This window comes from Aedes aegypti, chromosome 2 (genome assembly GCF_002204515.2).
Source record: "Aedes aegypti strain LVP_AGWG chromosome 2, AaegL5.0 Primary Assembly, whole genome shotgun sequence".
Lineage (NCBI taxonomy): Eukaryota > Metazoa > Arthropoda > Insecta > Diptera > Culicidae > Aedes > Aedes aegypti.
The window spans coordinates 122,966,280-122,993,003 of record NC_035108.1 but is presented as its reverse complement, the minus strand read 5'-3'; the positions used below and the strand labels follow the sequence as shown (position 1 = coordinate 122,993,003).

Sequence of the window (26,724 nt, the reverse complement as noted above, 5' to 3'; positions counted from 1 at the left end):
ACCGACTTTCGATTATATGAAAAATTATAGATCCATTCAAAATAAATCTTTTGGCAATCTATCAACTGCAATCGATAGCTGGGATGCCAGTACTTGTTTTATAAATATAAATTATAATTCTTTGAAACAGCATCCAAATATTTAAGCTTTCTCCGAAAAAAACTATCAAAGCTACACCGTTTTACGTTACCTAATTAAATCATGCAACGGGAGCCAACATTTCAATACCGTCAAGCTACCATTCACCGTGCATTTAAGAAAAATTTGCACTTCAATAAATTGTATAACTTTGCCAAATAATTTAATGCGTACTAAAATACCACTACGTAGCGTGCAATTATATAATAATTCAGGAAAAAATATAAAACTAGTGTTGGATAACAAAAAATACTCTAAAAATATGTTTGAAAATATAATGTTAAGGTCGCCTCGTACCGTGCTATGTCACCATTTACCGTGCACACCAGTGCACCATTCACCGTGCATATAGTTTTCGTCATGATTTAATTTTGTATCTTGAAGAAACGTTGGTAATGGAGCAGCTATGTTGCTAGTAGTGTGCGCACTGATTTTTAAGAGTATTAAAATCTTCATTTATAATAAAAAACATAAAAAGTTTAAAAATTAACTAAATAAATAATGTTTCATTAAAATCGTTATAGGAGGTTTGACTGTATTGTCCAAATCATTTCATATTCACTCAAACACTCAATATGAAGTTTTTTAATCACAACATAACAATAAATCTAATATAACCGAATAATTCCAAGCTTTTTACGGTAATGCACGGTAATGGGAACCATACATATTGAAAAGGGTCCATTTACCGTGCATTTGGGTTTTGACTGAAACACAATAAAAAATTATAAATTGCATAAAATTTCATTGCTCATACGATGAAATACATCTAACTAGTAGTATCCACAGTGTAAACTTGTGGAAATTTTGAAAAATTTCATACTCTTACGTTAAAAATGAAAAATGGTAATTTTTGGCGTTTCTACTAAGAGTGTTGAAAAATCTCATTATCAAACAGAATTCACATGATTTTGACTACATAAACTAGGTTTTTCAAAATGCTTTGTGACAAAAACTACTTCATTTTATCAGTTTTATCTTATTTTGCTGACAAAAGAATAATTTGTGAAAATTGTATGAATATTCTGTAGGAATTTGTATATGTGCACGGGGAATGGAGCCCGCACGGTGACTGGTGACTTAACGGTATTTGCATCGGTCTATTTTAGGTACACTTTTCGCATGTTAACCGTTTGATCCATACCATGAAGGCTTGCCATTCCACATTGCGCCTTTAGTTATACTATCGTCATTACGACGTTATTAAGTTGTATAATTTACCCTGAATCTTTTATACCAATCAAGCTCTACTATAGACGCTTTTTCGCCTTGGGCGAGAATGTGTATTCGCACATCCTAAAAGATTTCTGCTCTGATCATACGTTATGAGTACTTTTCTCAGTAAGTTTACTCCAAGGGATTGCTAAGAGGACCTTTTTCTGTTGCCTCTTATAAAACAATAGCGGAGCTCACCCATACGAATGTGCACATCAACAAAGTAGCTGGTGCAAATGTGGGGAAATGAACCACGGTACATAAATTCAACGCATTACTTGCGTTTCATTCTGAAGAAATTGATTCACACTTTCTTTTTTTTTGTCTGTTATCTATGGTTTGATTATCCGAAGAAACATTTGCTTTTCTGCAGCTCATTACTAGAGATGGTCGGGTTTCACATTTTTCAAACCTGAACCCGACCCGTACCCGACTTATTTTATTTCTTTAAACCCGGACCCGACCCGAACCCGAGACAATAATTAAAGAGCAAACTCGAAACCCGAAAAAAAATTCTAAGAAAGACCCGAATAGAACCCGAGTTTGAAAAGATGATAAATTCATCGTTTCTGATGCATATGGAAGCTTTAAGGTTGTTACTCTGTTCACCATTCTCACCAATCCTCTGACACGAATGCCATATGTTTGGTAAAGTGTCATTAATAAATAATAATAATAATAATTCTCACCAAACCCGACATTTTTCAAACCCGAACCCGTCGGGTTCGGGTTCGGGTCGGGTTTTCGGTTTTGAAAACCCGAGACCCGACCATTTCTACTCATTACAATCATCAGCTTTAGGCGGCGTCCACAAATTACGTAACGCTCTAGGGGGAGGGGGGAGTAGGCTCAAGCGTTACGACTCATACAAAAATTAAATTTTTCATACAAAAAGCGTTACGGAGGGGGGGAGGGGGTCGAAAATTTCCAATTTTAGCGTTACATAATTAATGGACGCTGCCTTAGCAGATTTCGTTGCGCTTCATGCGTTTTGTACCGTATTCTCTCGTAGGAAAAGGTAAACATCCGAAAAATATAGATGTGTTAGTGGAATTTGCCTCTGGAGTATAAAATTATGCTCCCGATAAGGAGGCACAGCTCAAGCTGTCAAATTCCATAGTGAAAAAATAGGACGTCATCCCTCTAATTTACTCAGTAGCCGTCTATAGTCATTACTCAATTTCCACTAAAAATGGGACATCCAGTAACCTTCATTGCGACTGTTTTACAATTTCAATGAAAGTTGTTTCAAAAAATTTTCGTTCATAGATAAAGGAAATCCAGCTCCGGAGCTGAGTAGTATTTTTTTATATTGCACCATTGAGCAAATGAAGCTTCCACACCCCGTTTTCAGAAAATTTATGATGTGCCAAAGGCACTAGACTTACAGATGTGTTCAGAATAATAGTAGCGAAAACCGATTTTCATACAAAATGCTCAACTTTGGCATGCTCTAAGTTTGTTTCCCTAAAAGCAATCAGTATGAAATTTAGGCAGAGAACTACAAATGTACTCAATTTTATTATAACTTAATATTAAATTTTTTACACTACTGGTTAAAAAGTCAATCTGGTGCTTAACTTTTTAACCGGTAGTGTAAAAAAATTTAATATTAAGTTGTAATAAAATTGAGTATATTTGTAGTTCTCTGCCACTACACTATTATTTTGAGCGATTTCACCTGGTGCTTGACTTTTTAACAGGTAGTGTGAAAAACTTCGGTCCATGGCTGTGTCCCTCCAACTTTGATTTTGGCACACTCCAAGTGCTTGCAGGTCCTTTTCCAGCATGTTCATATAGGACTACCGGTCTTATTAGCGTTTTGTACATGGTACATTTAGTGCGAGGGTGAATCTTTCTCGATCGCAGCTTCTTCTGGAGCCCATAGTAGGTGCGACTTACACTGATGATACGTCTCCGTATTTCAGGACTAACGTTGTTATCAGCCATCCGAGGTAGACGAACTCATCAACCACCTCAAAAGTATCCCCGTTTATCGTACACGCAAAAAAAAAAAAATGTGCCGTAAACAACACTATTTTAGGTGGTAAAATTAAGCGCTCGCACCGGCAATTTTCAGCAGACCAGAAATACGCTCGATTTTACCATGTCTATAGTCGAAATCAGATTGTCGAATATGATTTCTGTCAAATGTACCGGCAATGTGATAATACTATAAACATAGCAATTTGTTCTGAAATTTCATGGTAATTTTAAGAATGGGCGTAGTCAGGTAAAATAGTAGTTTTTACTACAGATTTTGTTCGCGTGTAATACCGCTTCCCAGGCGGGCTCTGTCGCGCTTGGTTCCGCCTATCAGCATGTACTTAGTTTTTGACGCATTCACCACCAAACCGACTTATGTCGCTTCACGTTTCAGGCGGGTGTACAGGTCTGCCACTGTCCCAAATTTTCTTCCGACAATATCCATATCATCCGCGAAGCAAACAAATTGGCTGGATCTTTTGAAAATCGTACCTCACTTATTGAACCCGGCTCTCCGCATGACATCTTCTAGCGCGATGTTGAACAGCAGGCACGAAAGTCCATCACCCTGTCGATGTCCCGGCGGGATTCGAACGAACTGGAATGTTCGCCCGGAATCTTCACGCTATTCTGCACACCGTCCATCGTAGCTCTTATCAGTCTCGTGAGCTTCCCGGGAATGCTGTACTTGTCTATGATTTACCATAGCTCTTTGCGGTCAATGCCAAATTCCCTAATACTCTGGTTCGGAATTAGTGAGAATTATTCTGAAGATTCGATCGGAATCTTGGATATAAGTATAAGATCCTGTAAAAGTCACGTCACTACAAAACAGACAAAAAATCTTACTCAAAATTCAGTCAAAATCCCATGTACAACTCACACTACGAAACACGTTTTTATCTCAAGCACCAAAATACCGCTATTAACTTAATTAAGGGTTGCTGAATCCATTGTCGTTTTCAAAAATATCATAGCACGTCTAGTTTTTGAGATCTTCTTCTTCTTCTTGGCATTAACGTCCTCACTGGGACAGAGCCTGCTTTTCAGCTTAGTGTTCTTATGAGCACTTCCACAGTTATTAACTGAGAGCTTTCTTTGCCAAAGTTGCCATTTTCGCATTTGTATATCGTGTGACAGGTACGATGATACGCTATGCCCAGGGAAGTCAAGGAAATTTCCATCATGAAAAGATCCTGTACTGACCGGGAATTGAACCCAGACACCTTCAGCATGGCTTTGCTTTGTAGCCGCGGACTCTAACTATTCGGCTAAGGAAGGCCCCAAAAAAAAAGTTTTTGAGATATTGACTGTTAAAAATGCAAAATTTGACTATTTCAGCCAACTTGCATGCTAGTTTGCCAGCTTGTATGGCAATTTATTTGCTTAATTTGCCACAGAATTCAAACTTTATGTGAATAACAATTCATAATGAGTTCATAATATTTTCGATGCTCAAAAGTTATTTTCCGGTGATTCAGAAAAGTATTGCATGTTGCCATATAAGAGAAACGAATAATTTTGTATGGAGACTGCAAACTTATTGAAGAAATCGGTTTAATCTAAATTTTATCGTTCAGTTCCAACTAAATTATATCTGAAATCATAGTTTAAGTCCTATTCTACATGCTTGATGGATTAGATCACAGAAAAGTTTGTGAAAACATACTTTAAATTTCATGTAAACATCAATGAAACCAGTGTTTTATACAACTTTAGTGACCTGTAGCTAAAAATTGTGACGTGCTGGAATATTTCTGAGAATGGCATCAAATTCAGCGACCCCAAATCTACTAGAGACACATAATTTGATCCTTGAGACACGCGAAAATGTCATTTTTGTTACGCTGTGTAATTATGAATTTCGATCAATATTTTGTGATATTATATCCCGGTTTCTGTGGAAATATGGTTAAAAATTCTGTGGAATACTGGTGTTTTAATGTAAATTAGCTCAGAATCCAAATATGGGCGGAATTTACACCAATTCTGTTGCAAAGGCACTCAACTGAAAAAAATAATAGATTAACGGAGTGAATCTCCTCAGTTTTAAGCTTTCTGATAGTGCACAAAATATTAAAATTAAAATTTATCTATTATTCTTGGCTTCTTTCGGAAGAGCCAAACCTCAAATTTCCAAGAGCACAATTCTAGAGAACCAGAAGCGGTTCAAGCTGGAAACTTGATCGATTGGGTACTTGGTGGTGATGGTTTCGATACAATATTTAATTTGTTAGCTGTTTCACCTTCAAAGCAAAGGCTGGTGAGCGCTAATCTAAACATTTGATTGGTTGGCATTTTATGGATACTGAGTAAAGCAATCTTCAAATAATTGAATTGCTAGATTTTAATTAATTAGTATTGATAAGTCTGAGAATTCTCTCAGAAGTTTTAAATTAACTAATTTTTGAGCATCTTCTAAGATGCTTCCTAAATATTTTATAAGAAGCATTTTAGTAACCGTTTGTTTAATTACCGTCGATGGGGGTGACAATGGGTCTAGGGGGTGAGATTGGGTCAAAACGGAAATATATGTTTTGTGAAATATTTCAGCTAATAACGCTGATATTACTAAAATTAATAATTCATATGTTAGGGAACATATTATTACACATAATTCATAACAATATACATTTTTAGAAATAGTAGTTTTTGTTTACTACATCAATAAACTTGCATGTTGAAACTAGATAAAATTTACAACATTAAATTTCTCCTGTACAAAGTATCACGCATGTACTCTAGCCTCTATCGTTGTATTAGTAGAATGTTGAAAGTCTTTTCATTACACATCATAGGTATTTTCCGGAATCTGTTTGATTTTCCCACAAAAAAATATTTTTTTTTCGGTACGATGTCTAAAACATTGAAAATGGGGGTGAAATTGGGTCAAGCAAGAACGATAGTAAATAAAATCCCAAGTCCATTTTTTTGACATTTTAGGTGCCGGGTGTTCTCTTTTTTCATTAAGATGTGTTTATTCTTTCTATATACAGCATCTCCGAAACATCAAACAAGTCTACTTGAGTATTCCGTGCATTGAATAACAATACAACGCATTTTGACAACTTCTCAAACCAGCAACAGTGTTTCGTGCGCAGCAACATCGTAAATTTTTATCAAAAGGGTGTTTTTTTTTCTAAATTTGATTATTTATCAGTGTTTTCATATAATAGAAACATCTCACGGAAGTACAAATGAGTTGGATCGCTGAAATACTGGGATTATGACGTCAACTTCTGCCTGAAATTTATTGATCGTGGAATGTAGCACCGAAATTTAACTACCGTCAAACGGGGCTTCTTTTGACATTATTTCCACATTCTTTAACTTTGAGGATTTGTAACTCTTAGAATTATGGAGAGATGTTGATAATTTTTGCCTATATTTAAGTTGTATATATACGCAACAAATGTGCAAAACATGAGGCAAATCCATCAAGGAATAACAAAAATGTTTGAATAGCGAAAAAAGTGTGTCCTTCAAGACAAAAAAGGGGCTACTTTGGACATTTTCACAATTTGCTAATGAAATGATTTTTCCTTATAACTTTCAAACTGATTCAATAAATTGTCGTCCACTGTGATGTTATGGAACGTTTTTCATTGATAAGCTTAATGTAGAAAATTGCAAAGCTAGAATCAATTACACATATATAACAAATTTCAACGAAGCATGCCATTCACTATTCTCAGTTTGCAGTAAGAAATTTAAATTTTAAACTTCCTCTTAAATGGAACTATCAGTTACGAATGCTCGATTTTCAAGTTGACATAAACGAACGACGTAACTACTAGGTACTGCGATGATAAATGAGTTATGTACAAAAATTCTTTTTTTTCTATTCTTACTGTTATATGAACGATATGTTGAAGGATCACATTAATACCGGTAACTAATTTAATACCAGTAAGTAATTTTCATTAAAAACGCAATCTATGAAGTAAAGTTTAGCAAGATCGTAAAGAAGTAAGTTTGTTTTTGTAATATGCGTTTAGCTTATTAGCAGTTTAGAGCTGGCTTAAGAGTAGTTTAATTTAGGCATTTGAAGGATGCAACTGTTCTGTACTACGAATTCATGTAATATGACGAAAAATAGTTTTTTAGAGATTATGTTATGAATTTGGCATTGGTACGTATTGAAATATATGTGTTTTATGTCTATTCACTTTAACAAACATTTATTTTATTTGTTTTTAAGTTGTAAAATACACAAACTAAAACATTATAATAAAATAAAAGTCGCAAAAATAAGACCTTTGATCAATTATTTTAATAAAACAACAATTTTAAGCAAAACAAATCACAAGATTTTCATGAAACATGACGATTCGACAGTTTTGTGATGCTCCCAATAAGTTTCCACGACATGGGTAAAATTCAAACAATGTTTGTATAGCCAATGTTTTATACCTTGTGAATATTTATTCGGGCTTTTTTGAAATGTTTTCTTGTTTATCCTGTTATTGTTGATGTTGTTCCTAGAAAAAATCATGCCTAGTGGTAGAGCACATATTGGTTAATAAAAGTGCTGAAGACACAAAATTGCTCAGATTAATATTTACGCTGCTAATAAATACAAAAGGTGAGTGTCCAAAGTAGCCCCTGGAATCAAAAGTAGCCCCGTCCGACGGTATTTGCGAAGGTTCAAAATAATCACTGTTTCAGTACACCTTTGGGGAAACTGAATGGGCTTTATAGCAATGGGGATGAGACTTTGAAGACAATTTGAGGGAAAAACCAAAAAAAATCATGTAAACTTGACGATAAATGTTGGGTTTACATATTTTTTTCTCATAGCTCTTCAATTTTCTGTATAATTTTTCTTTTAAGTGGGTTTATCATACTTGTGAAACATCGTAGATATCTTTTTGTCTTGTTTGCATCGTTTTTTATCAATATTTTTCAGTTGTGAATGGTTTTGAAATTATATTCCCAAAAACAAGTTATTTTAATTACAGTGACCCAATGTCACCCCCTCTATGGGGTGAGATTGGGTCATTTTTCATTCACTTGCGGTGCCGCTGTGAATAAATATTTGTCTTTAATTTTTTGAACAGTTGTTAATGTACCATCAAAGTACATACACACCAAATTTGAAGTTTATTGGATTTAAATTGCGATAGTTATTCAAAAAATAAATCGCACATATCCCTTTTTGACCCATTGTCACCCCCAAAGACGGTATCATTTTTCACATCATTCTCATGGTTTACAATATTTGTTTTTGTTAATTTTGAATACCGTGTTTATTCTTTTTGGTGTTATGTCATAACTGGGTCAGAGCCTACTTTCCAGCTAAGTGGTGAATGTATGGGGATACGTTCTTTCTGAGAGCAGTCTTCAAAAAATCTCACTCCAAGAGCTGCTGAGATTCAAAACCCACGGACCAAGATCAAATGCGTGCGCTCATTATATTCCAATAAAGGCATGCATTGAATCATGCGCCTTGTATGGGAGGATTGAATCCCAGGATTCGATCCTTGATTGAAGAGAGTTATTAAAATAAATCAAGTACCTAGACCTTGATAATTTAATAGAAAAATTATCTGTGACAGGACACACGTTTCACGAAGTATGTATTTCTCTATGGTTTTATTGTTTTTATGTCCACGTTTTCCCCTTAAATCATTTCGATTCGTGTTTGGTAAATTAGTTTATGTCTGTCGCAGTTAAAGTTGAAGCCATTAAAAAACTCACGTTATTTTTTCTTTACAGCGAATCAAATACAAATCAATTAAAACTCTTGGAGCTTCAGATTCGGATTTGCAGTGCAGTTGGCATCCTACATTATCTGAAGCCTATGCTTGAAGCAAAAAGAATGGAAATTGATGAATTTATGAATGAATGGAATTATTTGCTCTGGTAAAATATTATTATAAATAAATAAATGTGAAAGCGTTGTAGAAATAATACTGATTTATAATAATTTCATCAAATTCCTTCTCAGCGCGTTGGTCTTTTTCAAGTATTTGTTAGAAAACTTTAAACTCTAATTTTCTGGCTCGCTTGAGTAACTAAGCCAAACGATCCCTAGTTTTTTCGTTTTCAAGGAAGTTCAAAGGGGAGGGTTGTTTGAAATTTCATAAGAGTCATTTGCGAAAATAAGTTAACAACGAAGAGATGGAAGTTTAAAGCCCGTCAAATGCGTGTTAAGTTATTGATGAACAACGTAAAACTAAAAAAATACACCTTACTGGTATGCGCAACATAGTACTACTTATGTAAGTCTTTGTAGATGGTCCATTTTTCTCTATTTTTTTCAAATTTTTCTTGTCAAATGCTAAAGCTAAGGAATGATATGTATTTTTTATTGAATCTTTCCATTTCTATAGGAACTCATAAGCCATGGAAATAAGTTGGAATCGCTGATTGAGCCATTTTCATTTGAATTCCCATGCAAAACTCCTTAAAATGGCTTGTAGAAATCAAAGATATTGCTGCTGGACAGCTCGTTTGAACACTTTTGGGCAAATCTTTTTTAAACATCGGTCGTACATCAGGCGGAATAAACACGGATTATCCGTTCCTATTTCAATGAAAGCGGAGATGCTGGAGGGTAGAAGGTCTATGGAGGATATATTTCTTCACGAAAAAACCTAAAATGACACCATTTATTATCGAGTAGACGACAAATCAAGTATTTATTTACATACCTGTTGGCTGAAAGAGAATGACAATTCATTCATGAGGATTCCATCCTGGGATTGAATCCCAGACCAAATCTCGCTCACTGAGATCGGAAAAATTAGGATTCAAAACGATCCTGCAAACTGAGATGAATTCATAGCATGCTTGTTTAAATCTGAGAGTAGAAAGATGATCTTCGAAGACTGTCTGAGAGGAGTGAGCAACCAATAGAGGTGAAAAAAATTCTCTCGGAAGCAATGTAGTAAAGTTTTATTTCTACAGGTCGGACTCGATTATCCGGAGTGTCGATTTTTTTTTCACCCCGGATAATCGAATTTTCCGGATAATCGAATCACTAAGAAAAATATTGAAATCTTTGATAAAAGGACTAAAATATTATCTTTTTTCGTTATTTTATTTATATGATGCGGTGGTGTAGCCAGATTTTTTTAGGGGCCTTTACAAGGAAAACAATTTTTTGACCAGCATACACAAAAAAAAAACACTTTTTCAAACCCCCTCTTTTTAAATACGTTCTAAACTGCAAAATCATTCATATTGTATATGGCAATATCAAATTATCTCAGATTCATGCATAAGAATTGAAAAAAAAGAACATCAAAAAACAAATTCCGGATAATCGACTCAAAAATTCCGGATAATCGAATCCCGGATAATCGAGTCTCCGGATAATCGAGTCCGACCTGTACTTGCTCGGAAACGTTTAATATTCGCTTAAACTTAAGTTACTGCAAAGTAAATATCTATCATGGTGCAAAAAAGACCTTGTCTTAAGTCATGCTTCAATAAAATTAGATAAATAAAGTATACTAAACTGAACTAAGTGTTCTTATAAGTACTTCCACAGTTTTTAACTAAAAGCTTCTTTTGCCTAATGCTTAAATAGTCCATTTATGCTTTTGGGTATCGTGTGGCAAGCACGAAGATACTATATACCCAGGAGAATTGAGGTTTTGAACTCACGACCCTCATTACGGTCTTACTGAATAGCTGCACGTTTTTCGCTATAACTATCTAGGCTCCACAATTTTCATTGTTATATTTAGGGGTTTTTTGAAACTGTTTCTTTGAGAAATATGTTTCTTTCGAAATTTTACCAACTTTGTCACGCATTTTGCGGTCTCCTAAAGGCTGGCCAATAGCATTGCGTCCATAGTAAGCGGGTAGATCACCTTTACGAGGTGCGTTACGGGGTAAGATCTACCATATTGTACTCTTGTTGTATCTGTTCTTGTGAATACTTATAAGTTACGGTCGGAAGAGTATAAGAGAGTAACAAGCCACTAAGACCCACCTATTTGTCCTAGATGATGAGGAGGTCGAAGTGGAAAAATGGCTCAATCAGCAACTGAGGTTGGTTTCAACTCATGAGACAGTTTCTTTCCGAGTTCAAGAGTTTATCATTCTATACCTAGGAGGTAAACGATTCCGAATCGGTGGAGTAGCAGAACTCTTAAATTCTAAAATAAGCTTTCTGTTTCAAGGAATCTAAATGTCTCATGCGATGAAACCTGTTCACAGTTTCAAAAAACGACTTTGAAGCTTATAAGTAGAAGCAATAATTTGATACGCTAGAGTACCGATGCATGGTCAAAATCAGCTTAGTGGCCGAACCTGATTAAGGGGCGCGCTTTTGAGAGTTTAATGGTGACAAACTGTTTTTTTTTCCTAAAGGTATAAATAGCGGTATCTTTTTCTAAAGAGGCTCTATGCAAAATTGTAAAGAATGATATTTGTATAAAAAACGACTACTTCATTATTTCTCAATAGTAATGGAGTAGAACGACATGCACTAAACAAAGGACACGGGTATACCACAAAAGATCAAAGAAAACTGGTCGCAGTGGTTCATCCCGAACAGAAACAGAGAGAAGCACTCTATTAAAATATTCCTGGAATATCAGAGGAAGATCTTTTGTAGTTTCATTGATACAGTAACAGTATATCAAAGATATAATTTTTAAGAAAAAATAAAGAATTTAGTGCAAACAAAGTATACGTTGAACAAAACATACTACAAAATCGTATATATATATATATATATATATATATATATATATATATATATATATATATATATATATATATATATACAAAATGCGTATTTAAGTTTAGATAAATGTGAGGACTAAACTGAAAAAAAATATATTAGTTTTTTATCAGAACTTTATACATCCCATACTGTTTTGTCCCAACCAAAGTTGCCCCAGGCTAAAATTTATGTCCTGAAGAAATGTAAAAAAATATTGCTGCGCATAGGGTAGGTGTACCAATTATGGATGCAATATGTCAACAGTAGTGATAAAAATCAAGTTTTAACCGCGTTTCAGAAAGGTACACATGACTTGTTGGTGTCTATTACTAGTTTAATGTCTTGCGAACCTGTTGATTTAAACAGTTTTAGTAGGAAATTGACTTTAAGCTTCTAAAAATTGGTTTAAAAAAGCGTTGTCTTTGTACCAATTATGGCAATAGCGTTCCTAGCATTCGACATAAAAGTGTACCAATTATGGACTATCGAATATTTGCACGAAATGAATTCAAACGTCATCCAGAACGAATGATGATGCAACGCTAATATGTAATGAAGTGATTGCTCATAAATTTCCATAAATTTTGTGTTCAATAGGTGTTAAATCAATTTTTTGCAATGGGTCATGAAAGAAAATTAATTTTTGAAAAGGAGTCGAAATGTAGTGTAAATGCAAGTTATGATACAAAACAGCATTATTGCTATTTGCCCTTTATACATTTAGGGCTTTTTTAAATATTTTCAACGTTTTTGCTATAATAACAGCTAAAAACTATTTCAGTGATCTTACATCGCAAAATGATTCATATCATCATTTCTATGTATGTTCTAATATTCATGATGGTTTTCACGACGTTAAGAGGAAAATAACCATAATCGTTTTACAAATTTTCAAAACCAGTTTTTTTGCTCTAAATTTAAGCAATGTTCAAGAAAATCTATCATTGCATTACAATCGTTATCTGGATTGCAATGATAGATTTTTGTGAGGATTTCTTTAAATTTGAACGGAAAACTGATTTTCCATTTTTGATGATTATTGATGATTGAATGATGGATTCTTGAGCGTTAATCGTATAACCGCCTGTTCGGACAAACCGCCGCTTTTGCCGGATGCATAGTCGGTGCAGAGCTCTTCCATCACTACTTCCACATGAACAGACTGCAAATCATTGTGCTATATTTTAGTCTGTAACACAACGTAGGATACTGTAGACGTCTATTGCTTGTTTTCAGTTTAAGTGAATAAGGACTGTTCATTTTATAATGTGGACACTTTGTTTATGCTATATCTTTTTTATTTATTGATAAAATCGTAATCTGATTTTCTGTGCTTCGTTCAACTATTATTCTACAATGCTTCGAAACTATAAGATCTTAGAAAATTCTTTTGGTTGAAGAGCTAAATAGTTTTTCCAAAAACTCCTAAGAAAAGCTGTTCGTCAAAGTTTGGCATTATTTTTTGCAAAACAAAAATCCTAATTTTTTATGAACAAATTGTACGTTTGTATCCTTTACTATTCTACTAAAGGTATTGCTTTAAAAAAAATCAATTATATTCCACCATTCTCTGACATTAGGTTACTTTAGTGATTTATCCATTTATGGTCAAATTTGCTGATACTCCATCCACTCATTCCCAGCAAAAGGGAAAAAGTAAAAAGCGTGTTCAAAACTAGTTTAGATTACTAAAGAAACTATATTTGTATAAAGGAGAGCTAAATCGTGAATTTATATCGCAGTCTTTGGTATAAATTTTACTCTTTATGGTCGTTTTACTAAAAAGTCTCATACTTTCAAATCATGTACGCATATTTATCGATCTACTGCAAATTGTAAACGTTTTCCTCCGAATATTTCAATTAGTAATCTCAGAATAACATATTATGAAAATAATATGTGGAAAATGAAATCGATTTTATCACAGCACTGTTGCCAATTTTGATGATTTTCATTGTGCTTTGAAAGGTCTTAAAAAAATAAAGCAATTGTTTTTCTATTGTGCTTCAAATGTGACGTGAGAACTAAATAAGCAACTGTATGAAGGCGTAAGTTATTTTTCATATTTATACTATATTAGCACTTCCGCCAGGACGTACTTTAAACCGAAAAATTCTACTAATATCAGTTCCCTTTAAATTTAAAATATTCTTCTCTAAAAATATCGGGGAAAGGTTATTTTATCATAACTGTAAAATTGTTATCCAAAAATAACTTGATTTTTTATATCACGCTTCTGTTTAATAAAGCTTTTGAAAACAAGCATTTTTTAGAAAAAAAAAAACAATTGCCAACGTAACCCTGTAGTACGTCAACAATCATAATATCGAACCATTCAAAGGTTACACAGCGTAACAAAAATGAAATTTTTGCTTGTCTCAAAGATCAAATTATGTGTCTCTAGTAGATTTGGCGTCGCTGAATCTGATGCCATTTTCAAAAATGTTCCAGCACGTCACAATTTTAAGGTACAGGTCGCAAAAAATTCGTAAAACGCTGGTTTTATTGAAGTTTACATGAAATTTCATGTATTTGTGATCTTTCTCACCAAGCATGCTAAATAGGACTTAAACTTTGATTTTAGATATAATTTGGTTGAAATTGCACGATGAAAATCGATTTTTTCAACACGCTTGCAATCTCCATACAAAATTCTTCATTTCTCTTATACGGAAAAATAATACACTTTTGTGGGCTTCGTGACCTTGCGTCAGTCGTCTAGGCGTATTGTGCCACGAGGTGTGGGTTCGATTTCCGCTCCAGTCGGTGAAAACTTTTCGTCAAACGAAAAATTCATCGCTGGGCTACTGGGTGTTTCGTGTTGTTCGTTGCCTAATGTTAGTGATCGTTCAGTCTGTGCAGCTTATGTGCTGAAGACGGTGTAAATTGACTTTTTTTGTCTTTTTTTCTGACCCACAAAAAACAACTTTTGAGTATCGAAAGTATTATGAACTTTGCTTATAAGTATTGTTATACACATGAAGTTGGTGTTCTGTGGCAAATTAGGCGAAAAAATTGACATACAAGCTGGTCAACTTGCATGCAAGTTGGCTGGAATAGTAAAATTTGGCATTTTCAACAGCAAATATCCAAAAATCTAGTCGTGCTAGAATATTTTGGCTAGAATGGCTTTAACTACCCTTAATTAAGTAAATAGCAGTATTTTGGTACTTGAGACAAAAACGTGTTCCGCAGTGTTATTTTCAGTAATGACGGAAAAAAGAAACATGTGTTTGTTCAAAAAATGTAACCCTGTAGTACGCTGGCATTCATATTATCCGACTATCCGAAGGTTATTCTTAGTAATGACGAAAAAAGAAAGGTATATGCATATTAGAATTATTCAAAACAGAATAAGGGTTTATGCCGACACTATACATGGTTTGTTTGAAAAAATATAAAACGTAACGTTGCATATCGAGGCGTGTGTGTAATCATAAGCATGAAACGAGCTCACCAATTTGTAATCTATCCTCGACTGAACACGAAAATCTTTTCGCACTCGCACAACGCAAACCTGACGCGATTGACCTTGATTCCATCGCTTGCTCTACAGGAACAGGAAACAGAATCAAGGGACCACACACTACCCCACTGACCAGCAAAATCGCGCGCTAACAAAGATGAAAGGGAACCGCACCGCCGACGCGAGAAAAAAACAAACACGTTTACTTGGGCTTTCCCGAAGCACTTCGTATAAGCGCCCTACATGCAAAACTCACTATTTCGCTAGGCCCTCTTCAAAAGCTTGTTGCGAAACCTTGTTTTTTGAAAATAAAACTTCAAACTTGTATCATAAAACTGACATGAACTTCAAACACATGCCTATCAAGAAATACCTCAGAACCAACACTACTAGGACTTGGCTTTCCTCTACCTCTGCACGCAACCATGTACCATGTACTTTATTACGATAGAGTTGATGATTAAGCCCATTCTCGCTGTCAAATAGTTCATCATTTCTTTTTCTGACCATTATTTCGATGTTTCCTTTTAACAGAGTCTCGGCATCTTCTGCGTGATCCAGCTGGTGATGCTCCTAAAACGGCCCAAACTGACCCTCCCCAACGGCAACAGCCACTCGCTGCGGATCAAGCGACCGCGTGAAATGGCACCACTGGCCACCAGCACGATCGCTTCCACATCCAGCGGCATGACGTCGCACACGATGACCGTCTCGTCGTTGGGCCCAACTGCTCCAACCGCTCATAGCAGTGCCAGCAGCACCATGCTGAAGCCTCCGATCGCACAGAAACCGATTGTGCCCAAAATCGAACACCCGATCATCAAATAGCAGTACGCCACCCCAGGGGGATGTATTCTTTGAGTTGCATTTTTGAACGATTTTTACTTTCTCGTTTCCGGTAGGTAGACTGTGCGAATGTGTAAAGTTATTGTAGGATTAAATAGAAGGGGGGCGTAAGTGACTTTCGAATGCTCCTCGGAGGACTCATCGCTTAGACATTTAGATTTAGGAGACACAAAAAATCCAGCCATCTCGTCCATTATTGATGTACTTAGAAACGCGTTGATAACGTTTTCCGATTTTAATGATAAACGAGAGTACTTATCGCTGCTACGTTTGCGTTGATGTAGAAGTGTAGTTTGTAAGGTTCATCGATTTAGCCGTTATCTATTTTTTTCCACCACGCTTATATCCGACTTGCGACAGTGAAGTATTTCTACGATTACCTACCGCTATACAGAGAAAACAAAATTCTGAGCAGAATTGCTCGATTCCGAATATGACAGGACGAAGGCATGCATAAGTATGTTTTAGTGGATCAGGAAATATTTTTAATAAAATTCAATAATGATTTAGAAATGTACCAATTATTCCATCCGAAAAAATAAACCCACAGCAGAATACAGTTTTACCCAGTATACCAGTATACGCCAGCTTACTACCACATGTTTCAACACTTTTGCACTCGATCTGCTGATAAGATAAGCTTTCAATAATGTTGAATTTGGTTTATGATTTACTCATTTCCACTTGTGAATGTGGTCCAACTAATGACTCATAACAGGGTCATCTGGCGAAAGATTGATTGTTTTAGATTGGACTATGGTAGGTAGTTGGTGCGATTTTTAATCTTCATCGGCCGGGCGTACGACAGTGGATGATTCACCAAGCGAAATCACGAAGGTGAATCCCAATTGGAAACAATGTGCTGTTAAAGCTGTATTGCTTATCTTTTCATGGCTTGGAGTATTATACACTTTATTTATTATTATTTTATCAATCCTACGTGTTTCGCAGACGAAATTTTACACGTTCCGCTCTAAACCAACTCGATTTTTCACTTTTGGAACGTTTAATTTCCGGATTTACAAAACGACGAAAGTAAGATTCTCCACTTTCGCAACTTAAACGCTACTTTCGCCGCTCCGTTGTATGGAAGACAAAGTGACTTAACCACGAATCAAAACAAAATACTACTTGAGTCGATTTTACAATGGTACAAAAACGTCGTAAGTAACTGATTGAAACGGCTTATCATTTTGTCATACAATTTTTGTGGGAAGTGATAAGAACTACCTTGAGTTTTAACGCAAGTTGATTACATGCAAAATTTAAGCTATGTACACGGTAAAAAAATGTTAAAAAGGGGATTCATTTTAAAACAGGTTGTGATTCTTCTTAATTAATTTTCTCAAAACTGTATGAAAGTTACTTACGTCGATTTGAAAAGTAAAAGTAAAAGTGAAAAGTAATCGAGAAATCATTAGCACCTTCGATAGTGCGCATCGTAACCTACGTGCTGTGCGTACATAAATTCTTTCTACTCTCGGAAGTACTTGAAACTACCTAAAGCAATAAAACAGTCTCAATGCTAAAATAACAGTACTTTCCAGCGCTACAAAAAACAACATTTTCCAGTACTATTTTTTCGCCTATTGATCTTTGTTTGAACCCGTGTCTTCGATTTTTTGTTGTACCCGTTGGCAAAAGCTAGCGGTGGTAATCCTTCTTGGACACCGTCTTGGGAAAACACCTCTTAGGAGGTCTCGTCTTCTTTCGTTTATTCACTTAACATGGTTGCAACTACAAACAAAAGGAAGGGTGAATCTCTGAATTCACAAAAAAGTGGGATTTTAAACTGTCACTAAACGTGGCAAGAATGGAAGAAAGGACGTTTCTCCGGAATGCGAACTTTCTTCCAAGGGTGAAAAGGATAAAGTTGATAATTGCATCGAAATGAGCAACCAGTTCGATGCTCTAGACAAATTTTTCGAACACCAAATCGAAGCAGTCTCTAGCCCAGGCTTTTTGATTCAAGTGAAGAAGCAAAGAGTGCCACCTATCGTGATCAGTTGTTCCGAATTTTGGGGATTTAGACAGGAGATCTTGAACTCCATTAGAAGAATCATTGTCTCCTTCCAAATCGCAGAGAAAGAAGACTGCCGCGTTTTGCCGGAAACTCTTAAAGATCAAGAACTTCTTCTCAAACATCTTAAAGAGAAGAAGCACAATTTCATATGTTTTATGTTTCATAAGTTCATATGCGCTAACTGCGGGGGCAATCATAAGTCCAATTTTTGGGCTTGCTCTTCGTGTAGGCGAGTCGTCGAGGCTCATGCTATGCAGATGAACAGTAATGTCCGTTACGATAACGGTCGTTTCCGGAAATCCCCTGTTAGAGTATCGAACAATGCTCATTTTTCAGTTAACGATCGCTTGAATCAGAATGAAACCCATCAGGAAGATAATAATCATGCTCATTCACAAACTAATTTTAATCCGTCGGGTAGCCATTCGAATCTTTTAATTTCAAATGTACTTACCCAAGGAAAATCCTTTACCGATATCGTAGCAGGTGATTTGAACTCCTCCCCTATTCTTACTACGAGTACCCATTCTAATGGTTTCAAATCAAATGGAAAAAACCCTGCCGCCACAGGAAACTTCTACTCCGCCTCTTCGTCTACCGAAAATTCTAACGGAAAAACTTCAGATAATGTACCCACTTCAAGTAATATGTCTCCCTCTGATTTAATTTTTCTAACTGAACAATTGATTCAAATGATTGATGCAATGTTCAAAGCCACCACTATGACTGAAGCAGTCCAAGTTGGTGTAAAATTTACTAATCAAATTGTTATTGGATTACGTTTTTCTAATGGATCCAATAAATAAAAATTTAAATATTTTAAATTGGAATGCTCGTTCTTTGAATGGTAAAGATGTTTAATTTTCTTACAGTAAATAAGGTGCATATAGCAATTATTACCGAAACGTATTTGAAACCTGGATCTAAATTCAAAAGAGATCCTAACTTTTTTGTTTATCGCAATGATCGACTTGATGGGGCATGTGGGGGAGTTGCAATCATCATTCATAGGCGTATAAAACATCAACTGTTTTTGTCATTTGAAACTAAAGTTTTTGAAACTTCAGGTGTTTCTGTCGAAACACAGCTTGGTAAATATTCTTTCATAGCTGCCTATTCGCCTTTTCAATGCTCTTGACAGCAAGTTGATTTGCTCCAAACTGACTTGCGATTTTTTTTTTTAAGACTATTACACGTTAATGCTTCCAGTGGGCATTTATGCCCTTTGATGGAAGCACCACACTAGACAACGGACTAGCATGCAACGCCCAGTGGCACAGTCGGAAAACATTCCTCACGAAAAGTTTACCGGCCTGAGGCGGTAATCGAACCCACACTCCCTAGCACGATGCGGCTAAATGCCTGGTGACACTAACCGCACGGCTACGAAGCCCACCAAAATTGACTCGCAATTAGAGTTACTGTGCACGTGCTGTAGCCTTAGGTGCAGGAGCCTCATTGCTTGCAAGCGCACGGGCGCGTTGTACACATTGCACAGTGGTCCAGGAATCAGTTTTACGCGGAAAGATGCGTTTTGAGCTTTAGAATGAAACATTAGACAAAAACGGTCTTCTACAAAGTTGTTTGTATTAGTTAAGCCCTTTATTTGGTGTTATTGAAAATTAGGGTGGACCACATTTTCACAGAAATTGTGTAACTAACTTTCTTATTTGTAGAAATTATATTATACATGCTTCAGCAAAGTTATAGACCATTCAATTTCAAGCAACTTTGCCAAAAAAGTTTTTTTGTATCTCTTGAATTGATCGATTTAGAGCTTTTTTCCTGCAGTGACATAGGGTGGTCCAAACAAAACTGGTTTTCTGGCTCTAGAGTTTTCAATTCAAATTTCTCATCAAAGTAGTCTATGAAACACTTTTAGAGCTTTAAAAAGTGCGTAATTTGGTGAGTGAAGAAACTCGCTATCTCCTTTCGTTTAGGAGTTATTGTTGTTTTTTCTCTCAAAAACATGCCTACTTTGATTGTGAATATCTCTGATTGGGGCAAACATAAAAAATATCTTTTGACGGCATTCAAAAGAAAAAATAAAATTGTATATTATATCAAAAAATTACAGATGTGTTATTTTTGTAACTCTAATAAAATGCCTTGAAAAACAAAGGTTTTTAAGAATTTTTGCATGAAAATTTGCGTTTTGTTAAGTTCTTAAAGTCGTTCATAGACCGCTTTGACGAGAAATCTGAAATAAGAAAGATAGGGCTCTGAAACTATTTTGAAGATTTTCATGGTATGTATTTCTTTATTATTTTACATTTTGAGCATTTTTTTATTATTAAAGACGCTTTAACCACTTTTGGTCATTCGCGTCTGGCTATATTAATTTACAGTTACAACAGTTTGATTATATCTAGCGTCTTAGCAAACTTTACAATTTTTTCCTCTGCATTAATATCGTTTTTCAAAATATCTCTTATGTTACCTGATATATCATGTTTTTTCCGTACTTTATCTAAAAACATTTTGAGCATGAAAATGAAATTTTAGACAAAAATGAACTTCTACAAAATTGTTTCTAAAAATGTAAGCTTTCATACTGTGTCATTTGAAACTAGGGTGGTCCACAATATCACACATATCATATGATCAACTTTTTTATTTGCAAAAATACTGGTATATGCTCTTAGGCAAAGCGGTAGAACTTGAAAATTTGATCAAATTTGCCAAAAAAAGTTTTTCTGTAGCTCAAAATTTGAGCAATCTAGAGCATTTTTTCCTAATCATCGCAGGGTGGTCCAACAAAAATAAGTTTTTTAACTCTAGTTTTTTTAATATTATTTTCTCGTCAAAGTCGTCTATGAACGACTTTTAGAACTTAACAAAACGCAAATTTTCATGTAAAAAGATTGTTAATATCTATTTTAGTTCAAAAGTTATTAAAGTTTTTGTGATAAAAAATGTTTGAATTTCAAGACGTTTTATTAGAGTTACAAAAATAACACATCTGTTATTTTTTGATATAATATACAATTTTATTTTGTCTTTTGAACGCCGTCAAAAGATATTTTTTATGTTTGCCTCAATCAGAGAAATTCACAATCAAAGTAGGCATGTTTTTGGAAGAAAAACAATAATAACTCCTAAACGGAAGGAGATAGCGAGTTTCTTCACTCACCAAATCACGCATTTTTTAAAGTTCTAAAAGTGTTTCATAGACTACTTTGATGAGAAACTTGAATTGAAAACTCTAGAGCCAGAAAACCAGTTTTGTTCGTACCACCCTATGTCACCGTAGGAAAAAAGCTCTAAATCGGTCAATTTAAGAGATACAAAAAAACTTTTTTGGCAAAGTTGCTTGAAATTAAATGGTCTACAACTTTGCTGAAGCATGTATAATATAATTTCTACAAATAAGAAAGTTAGTTACACAATTTCTATGAAAATGTAGTCCACTCTAATTTTCAATAACACCAAATAAAGGGCTTAACTAATACAAACAACTTTGTAGAAGACCGTTTTTGTCTAATGTTTCATTCTAAAGCTCAGAATGCATCTTTCCGCGTAAAACTGATTCCTGGACCATAGTGCAGCATTGTGAGACCTTTTTAGGTGCGTCTCATTTTTCTTCAGATGTGTCTCACTGTGGTCTCATGCGCTCCGTCACATGTGCTGTTTAAAATTCAGCGCAATAATTGAAATGATTACAAAAGTTTTCAACAAGGATCGAAATTGTAACTCTTGGATCGCGAGTCTTCGACCATATCATGTAGGCCATCTGGACACCTGCAAAATGAGGAGAAAATAGTTGTAGATGTTCGTCGTTACTAAGCAGTTGTTTCACAACTTGGATATCGATGGCGAGCCGTAGCGCCGAGCAGCGCATGAGACGAGTCTCCCCGAGAGCACATCACCTAGCTCGCACTTTTAGAATTTTCGTGAGCCTCCGTCTAGCGCAGCACACTAGGATTCCGATGAGCTAAGAGACGGTTTGGTTGGAGGCTCGTCAGTACATTTAAATGCTCCTGAGAAATATGTAACTCTACTCGCAATAAGTCAAAATTTTTGTCATTGGTGACTTTAATGCCAAACATCGGTCATGGAATAATTCTCAAAGTAATTCCAACGGCAGAATTTTATTAAATGAGTGCTCGTCAGGATATTTCTCAATTCAATACCCTACCTATCAACATGTTTTTCCTTTTCTAGAAATCCATCTACGATTGACTTGGTCTTAACCTACTCTACACTGAAACAAGCGTTGCAGTAATGATAACCATGAACGTGTTTTTAAATTTACTATTCCAACCACAAATGAGCTATCATGAACGCTTTTTATTTGCGTTTTGTTCCCTCTCAATCCAACCGCGTCGATAGCCGAGCGGCTAGCGTTCGCGCTTGGCAATCGTCAGATCCTCGGTTCGATTCTGATCTGCTGCAAGTTTTTAACCATGATATAGTCATTTTTACTATACAAATGGTGCCATGGTAAAATTGAATGCACAAAATATTCTAAATAAATGCGAATTTAGTCTGCACAAATCAAGTGGCGTTGTGTATTTAATTTAACCCTCTGATATAGTATTTTCAACCGCAACGCTGTTCTCAGTGTAGTCATCTTTGTAGCCAATTAGTTACTCATGCTGATTTTGATTCTGATCATGTCCCTGTTACTTTTCAAATATCCCATGAAGCGATTCTCAATCCTATCAGCTCCACTTTCAATTATTTGATCTATTTCTATCTATTTCTAATCTTGATGTTAACATTTCATTACAAACTAAACTTGATATTGACAATGCTCTCGAAACTTTAACAAATTCCATTGTTGAAGCCATGAGCATTGAAATTCCAAAATGTGAAGTAAAATTTGAATCCGTGATTATAGACGATGATCTTAAACTCTTGATCCGCCTTAAAACGTGAGGAGAAGGCAATTTCAACGCACTCGCGATCTTGCTATGAAAATTATATGGCAGGATTTGCAGAAACAAATCAAAAAACGTTTTACACAGTTAAGAAATAAAAATTTTGAAAATAAGATTTTTCAATTGGACCCTGGCTCTAAGCCCTTTTGGAAATTATCTAAAATTTTGAAAAAACCTCAGAAGCCAATACCGGCATTGAAAGAGGAAAACAAATTATTACTAACTAATTGCGAAAAAGCTCAAAAACTTGCTATGCAGTTTGAAAGCGCGCACAATTTTAATTTAGGACTTACTAGTCCAATTGAAAATCAAGTTACTCAGGACTTCAAAAATATTCTCAATCAAGAGAACGTTTTCGAAAATTTCTGGGAGACTGATTTGGAAAAAAAAGAGAACAATTATAAAAAAAAAAACAAACAAAAATATGAAAGCTCCTGGTGATGATGGAATTTTCTACATCCTCATAAAGAAACTTTCAGAAAGTAGCTTATCATTCTTAGTTGATATATTTAACAAATGTTTTCAATTAGCAAATTTTCCTGACAAATGGAAAAATGCTAAGGTTGTTCCAATTTTAAAATCAGACAAAAATCCTGCAGAAGCTTCTAGCTATCGTTCAATCAGTTTGCTTTCCTCCATCAGTAAACTTTTTGAAAAGGTTATTTTGAACAGAATGATAGTCCACATCAACAAAAATTCAATTTTTGCCAATGAATAGTTCGGATTCCGCCATGGTCATTCGACCACTCATCAACTTTTACGTGTAACAAATTTGATCCGTTCCAACAAATCTGAAGGCTATTCTACTGGTCTTGCTCTTCTAGACATAAAAAAAGCATTCGACAGTGTTTGGCATGAAGGTTTGATCGTAAAATTAAAAAACTTTAATTTTCCAACATACATTGTTAGAATAACTCAAAGTTATCTGTCAAATCGTACACTTCTGGTTAATTATTAGAACTCCAGATCTGAAAGACTTCCTGTAAGAGCTGGTGTTCCTCAAGGCAGCATTTTGGGATCAATATTATACAATATTTTCACATCTGACTTACCTGAGTTACCTCAGGGACGTCAAAAATCCTTGTTGGCTGATGACACAGGCCTCTCCGCCAAAGAACGAAGCCTGCGTGTCATCTGTAGTCGATTGCAAAAAAGTTTGGATATTTTTTCTTCATACTTGCAAAAATGGAAGATTTCTCCTAATGCTTCCAAAACTCAACTAATAATATTCCCACCTTAACCAAAAGCTCTTTATTTGAAACCTTCAAGCAGACATGTTGTTGCATTGAGAGGGGTTAAAATAAATTGGCCAGATGAAGTTAAGCATCTAGGGCTCATACTAGATAAAAAATTAACACTCAAAAATCACATTGACGGCATTCAAGCCAAATGTAACGAATATATAAAATGTTTGTTTCCTTAAGTCTTAAGAACAAGCTTTTGATCTTCAAACAATTTTCAGGCCAGCCATACTATGCTATGCCAATATGGACTAGCTGTTGTAAAACCAGAAAGAAAGCTCTGCAGAAAATTCAAAATAAAATTTTGAAAATGATTCTGGAGCTGCCTCTCTGGTATAGTACTACTGAGTTACATAGAATATCCATTGCTGAAACATTGAAACCAATTTCAAACAAAATTATGATTAGTTCTAGATAAAAATCCTTACAATTTTCCACGTTACCACTATCAATGTGTTATATATTTAGGTTAAGTTAGGTTCAGTTAATTGAAAGCGTCTTTTTTTCTCTCACAAGCAAGTGAAATCAACTCACCTGTGAAAGTTCTGAACTGCTACGACAAATAAAAGGTAATATGTTGTTAACAAAATGATAATAAAAACTTAATTTAATTTTATCAAATTAGGATGCTAGTGTTGCCTAACACAGAACACCTTGATATGAGAAATAAACGTAATGTTTGAAATTATACTAAAAAAGGAATAAAAAAGGGGCAAAACCCCAAAATCACCACCCTAAAGGGTCCAAAATACGACCGTTACCCTATTAACTAGCATATTTGAACCAAACCAACTACCAACAGTCATCACAAGTTCCCCAACCTCCCTTTAAAACAAACACCATAACTCATACTGGCACAGTGTGACTCATCATATTGTCGTTTGTCGGTCGGTCCCTCAGCGTTTTCCACTATATTTCCACACAGTCGCATGGTCGGTTCAAGTTTTCGCGCCTTCCCTATACCAATGTGCGCGTCGGTCGGACGCTAGAACTCTGGCTGGTGTTTGAGAAGTTGATCGAGCACCACCGTAAAACGGGGTTGAAACATTTTAAATGCATGAATCATAATTCTTCTGTATCCGGTATTCATAAGCTAATTTTTTAAACTAGAATTTTGACGAAAATTTTGTTGTGTTCAGGCGTATTTTTTTCACTATGATTTGCATAATTTTTGATAACCTTACGGAAAACTAGTGACTCACATGAGTTCTGTAAATGCTGTTTATACTAAAAATTAAATGGGCAAAAACGTTCTCATTATTAAAATTTCCATAAGATAGTTCAATTCATCAATATTGGAGGAAGTCTTTCAGACTTGGAGTTCTGATAATAAACCTGAAGTGTACGATTTGACAGATAACTTTGGATTATTCAAACGTCAAACGTCTGCCACTCACATTTTAATGTCAAACTCCAGAATGTTCATTCTCGTACAAAGGGCTTGCGCCCCCTCATGTCGCCTGAACTACCAATCCGGCGTCATCCTTTGGTTCCACGTCTAATAGCGCAAGCTTAGCAACAGCTCAACTTAGTATACCACCAGTAATCATCACATCAGCCTTCCGTATTGTTCTGTCTTTATGCGTGAAACGTAAAGCGCTCAAGTAAAATTTCTCCTTTTTACCAAAGTAATGTCACGCGCCTCAACTCGCCGCATTTTGAAATCAGTACCGTTCTGACTCATATTCCGAACACTTAAGGCCAACAGTGACTTCAAATGCATCTGATAGGCATAAATTAGCTGATATTTGTGATAATTTCAATTTCTTCGCAAAGTCTAACTGGTAGCTGTTGGGTTTGCCGATAAAATTGTTTATTTTAACATGTTTAGTATTGTTTTTACGCAAAAGTATGGAACAACATTTTGATTCAAATGCCGAACACTGTGTTCATTCTGTCTCATATTCCGAACACCTTGACTCATATTCCGAACAGCACTAATAAATCGTATTCAAATGAATAATATCGGAAATAAATTTATCTGAGCAAGTTCTACTGGTCTTGGACTAGAGAATCATCACTACTTCAGAGGTATAGAATAGATGAGTAGAGTTTAAATTGGATTGCAACTGACTGCCATTTCCTTGCAGTTTGATGACATATTTCAGCGAAACATTTCAACCACATCGCCATACAAAAATGGAGTGTTCGGAATATGAGTCTGTTCGGAATTTGAGACAAAACGGTAGTGTGGCGCTGCATTCTTACGATTTTTATAAACACAGCGCACTATTCACATATTA

General features: G+C 35.3%; 1 protein-coding gene across 2 annotated transcripts in view; it reads left to right on the top strand.

The window, feature by feature from the left end:
* The window catches only part of LOC5578830 (CD63 antigen), a 116,350-nt gene extending 99,503 nt beyond the window's left edge, over positions 1–16,847 (top strand). For both annotated transcript variants that reach the window (XM_021842184.1, XM_021842185.1), the window contains exon 5: positions 16,023–16,847. In XM_021842184.1, the coding sequence (XP_021697876.1) occupies positions 16,023–16,316 (294 nt within the window). In that variant the 3' untranslated portion in view covers positions 16,317–16,847. The remainder of the gene's footprint in view (positions 1–16,022) is intronic.
* Positions 16,848–26,724: the final 9,877 nt, after the last annotated feature.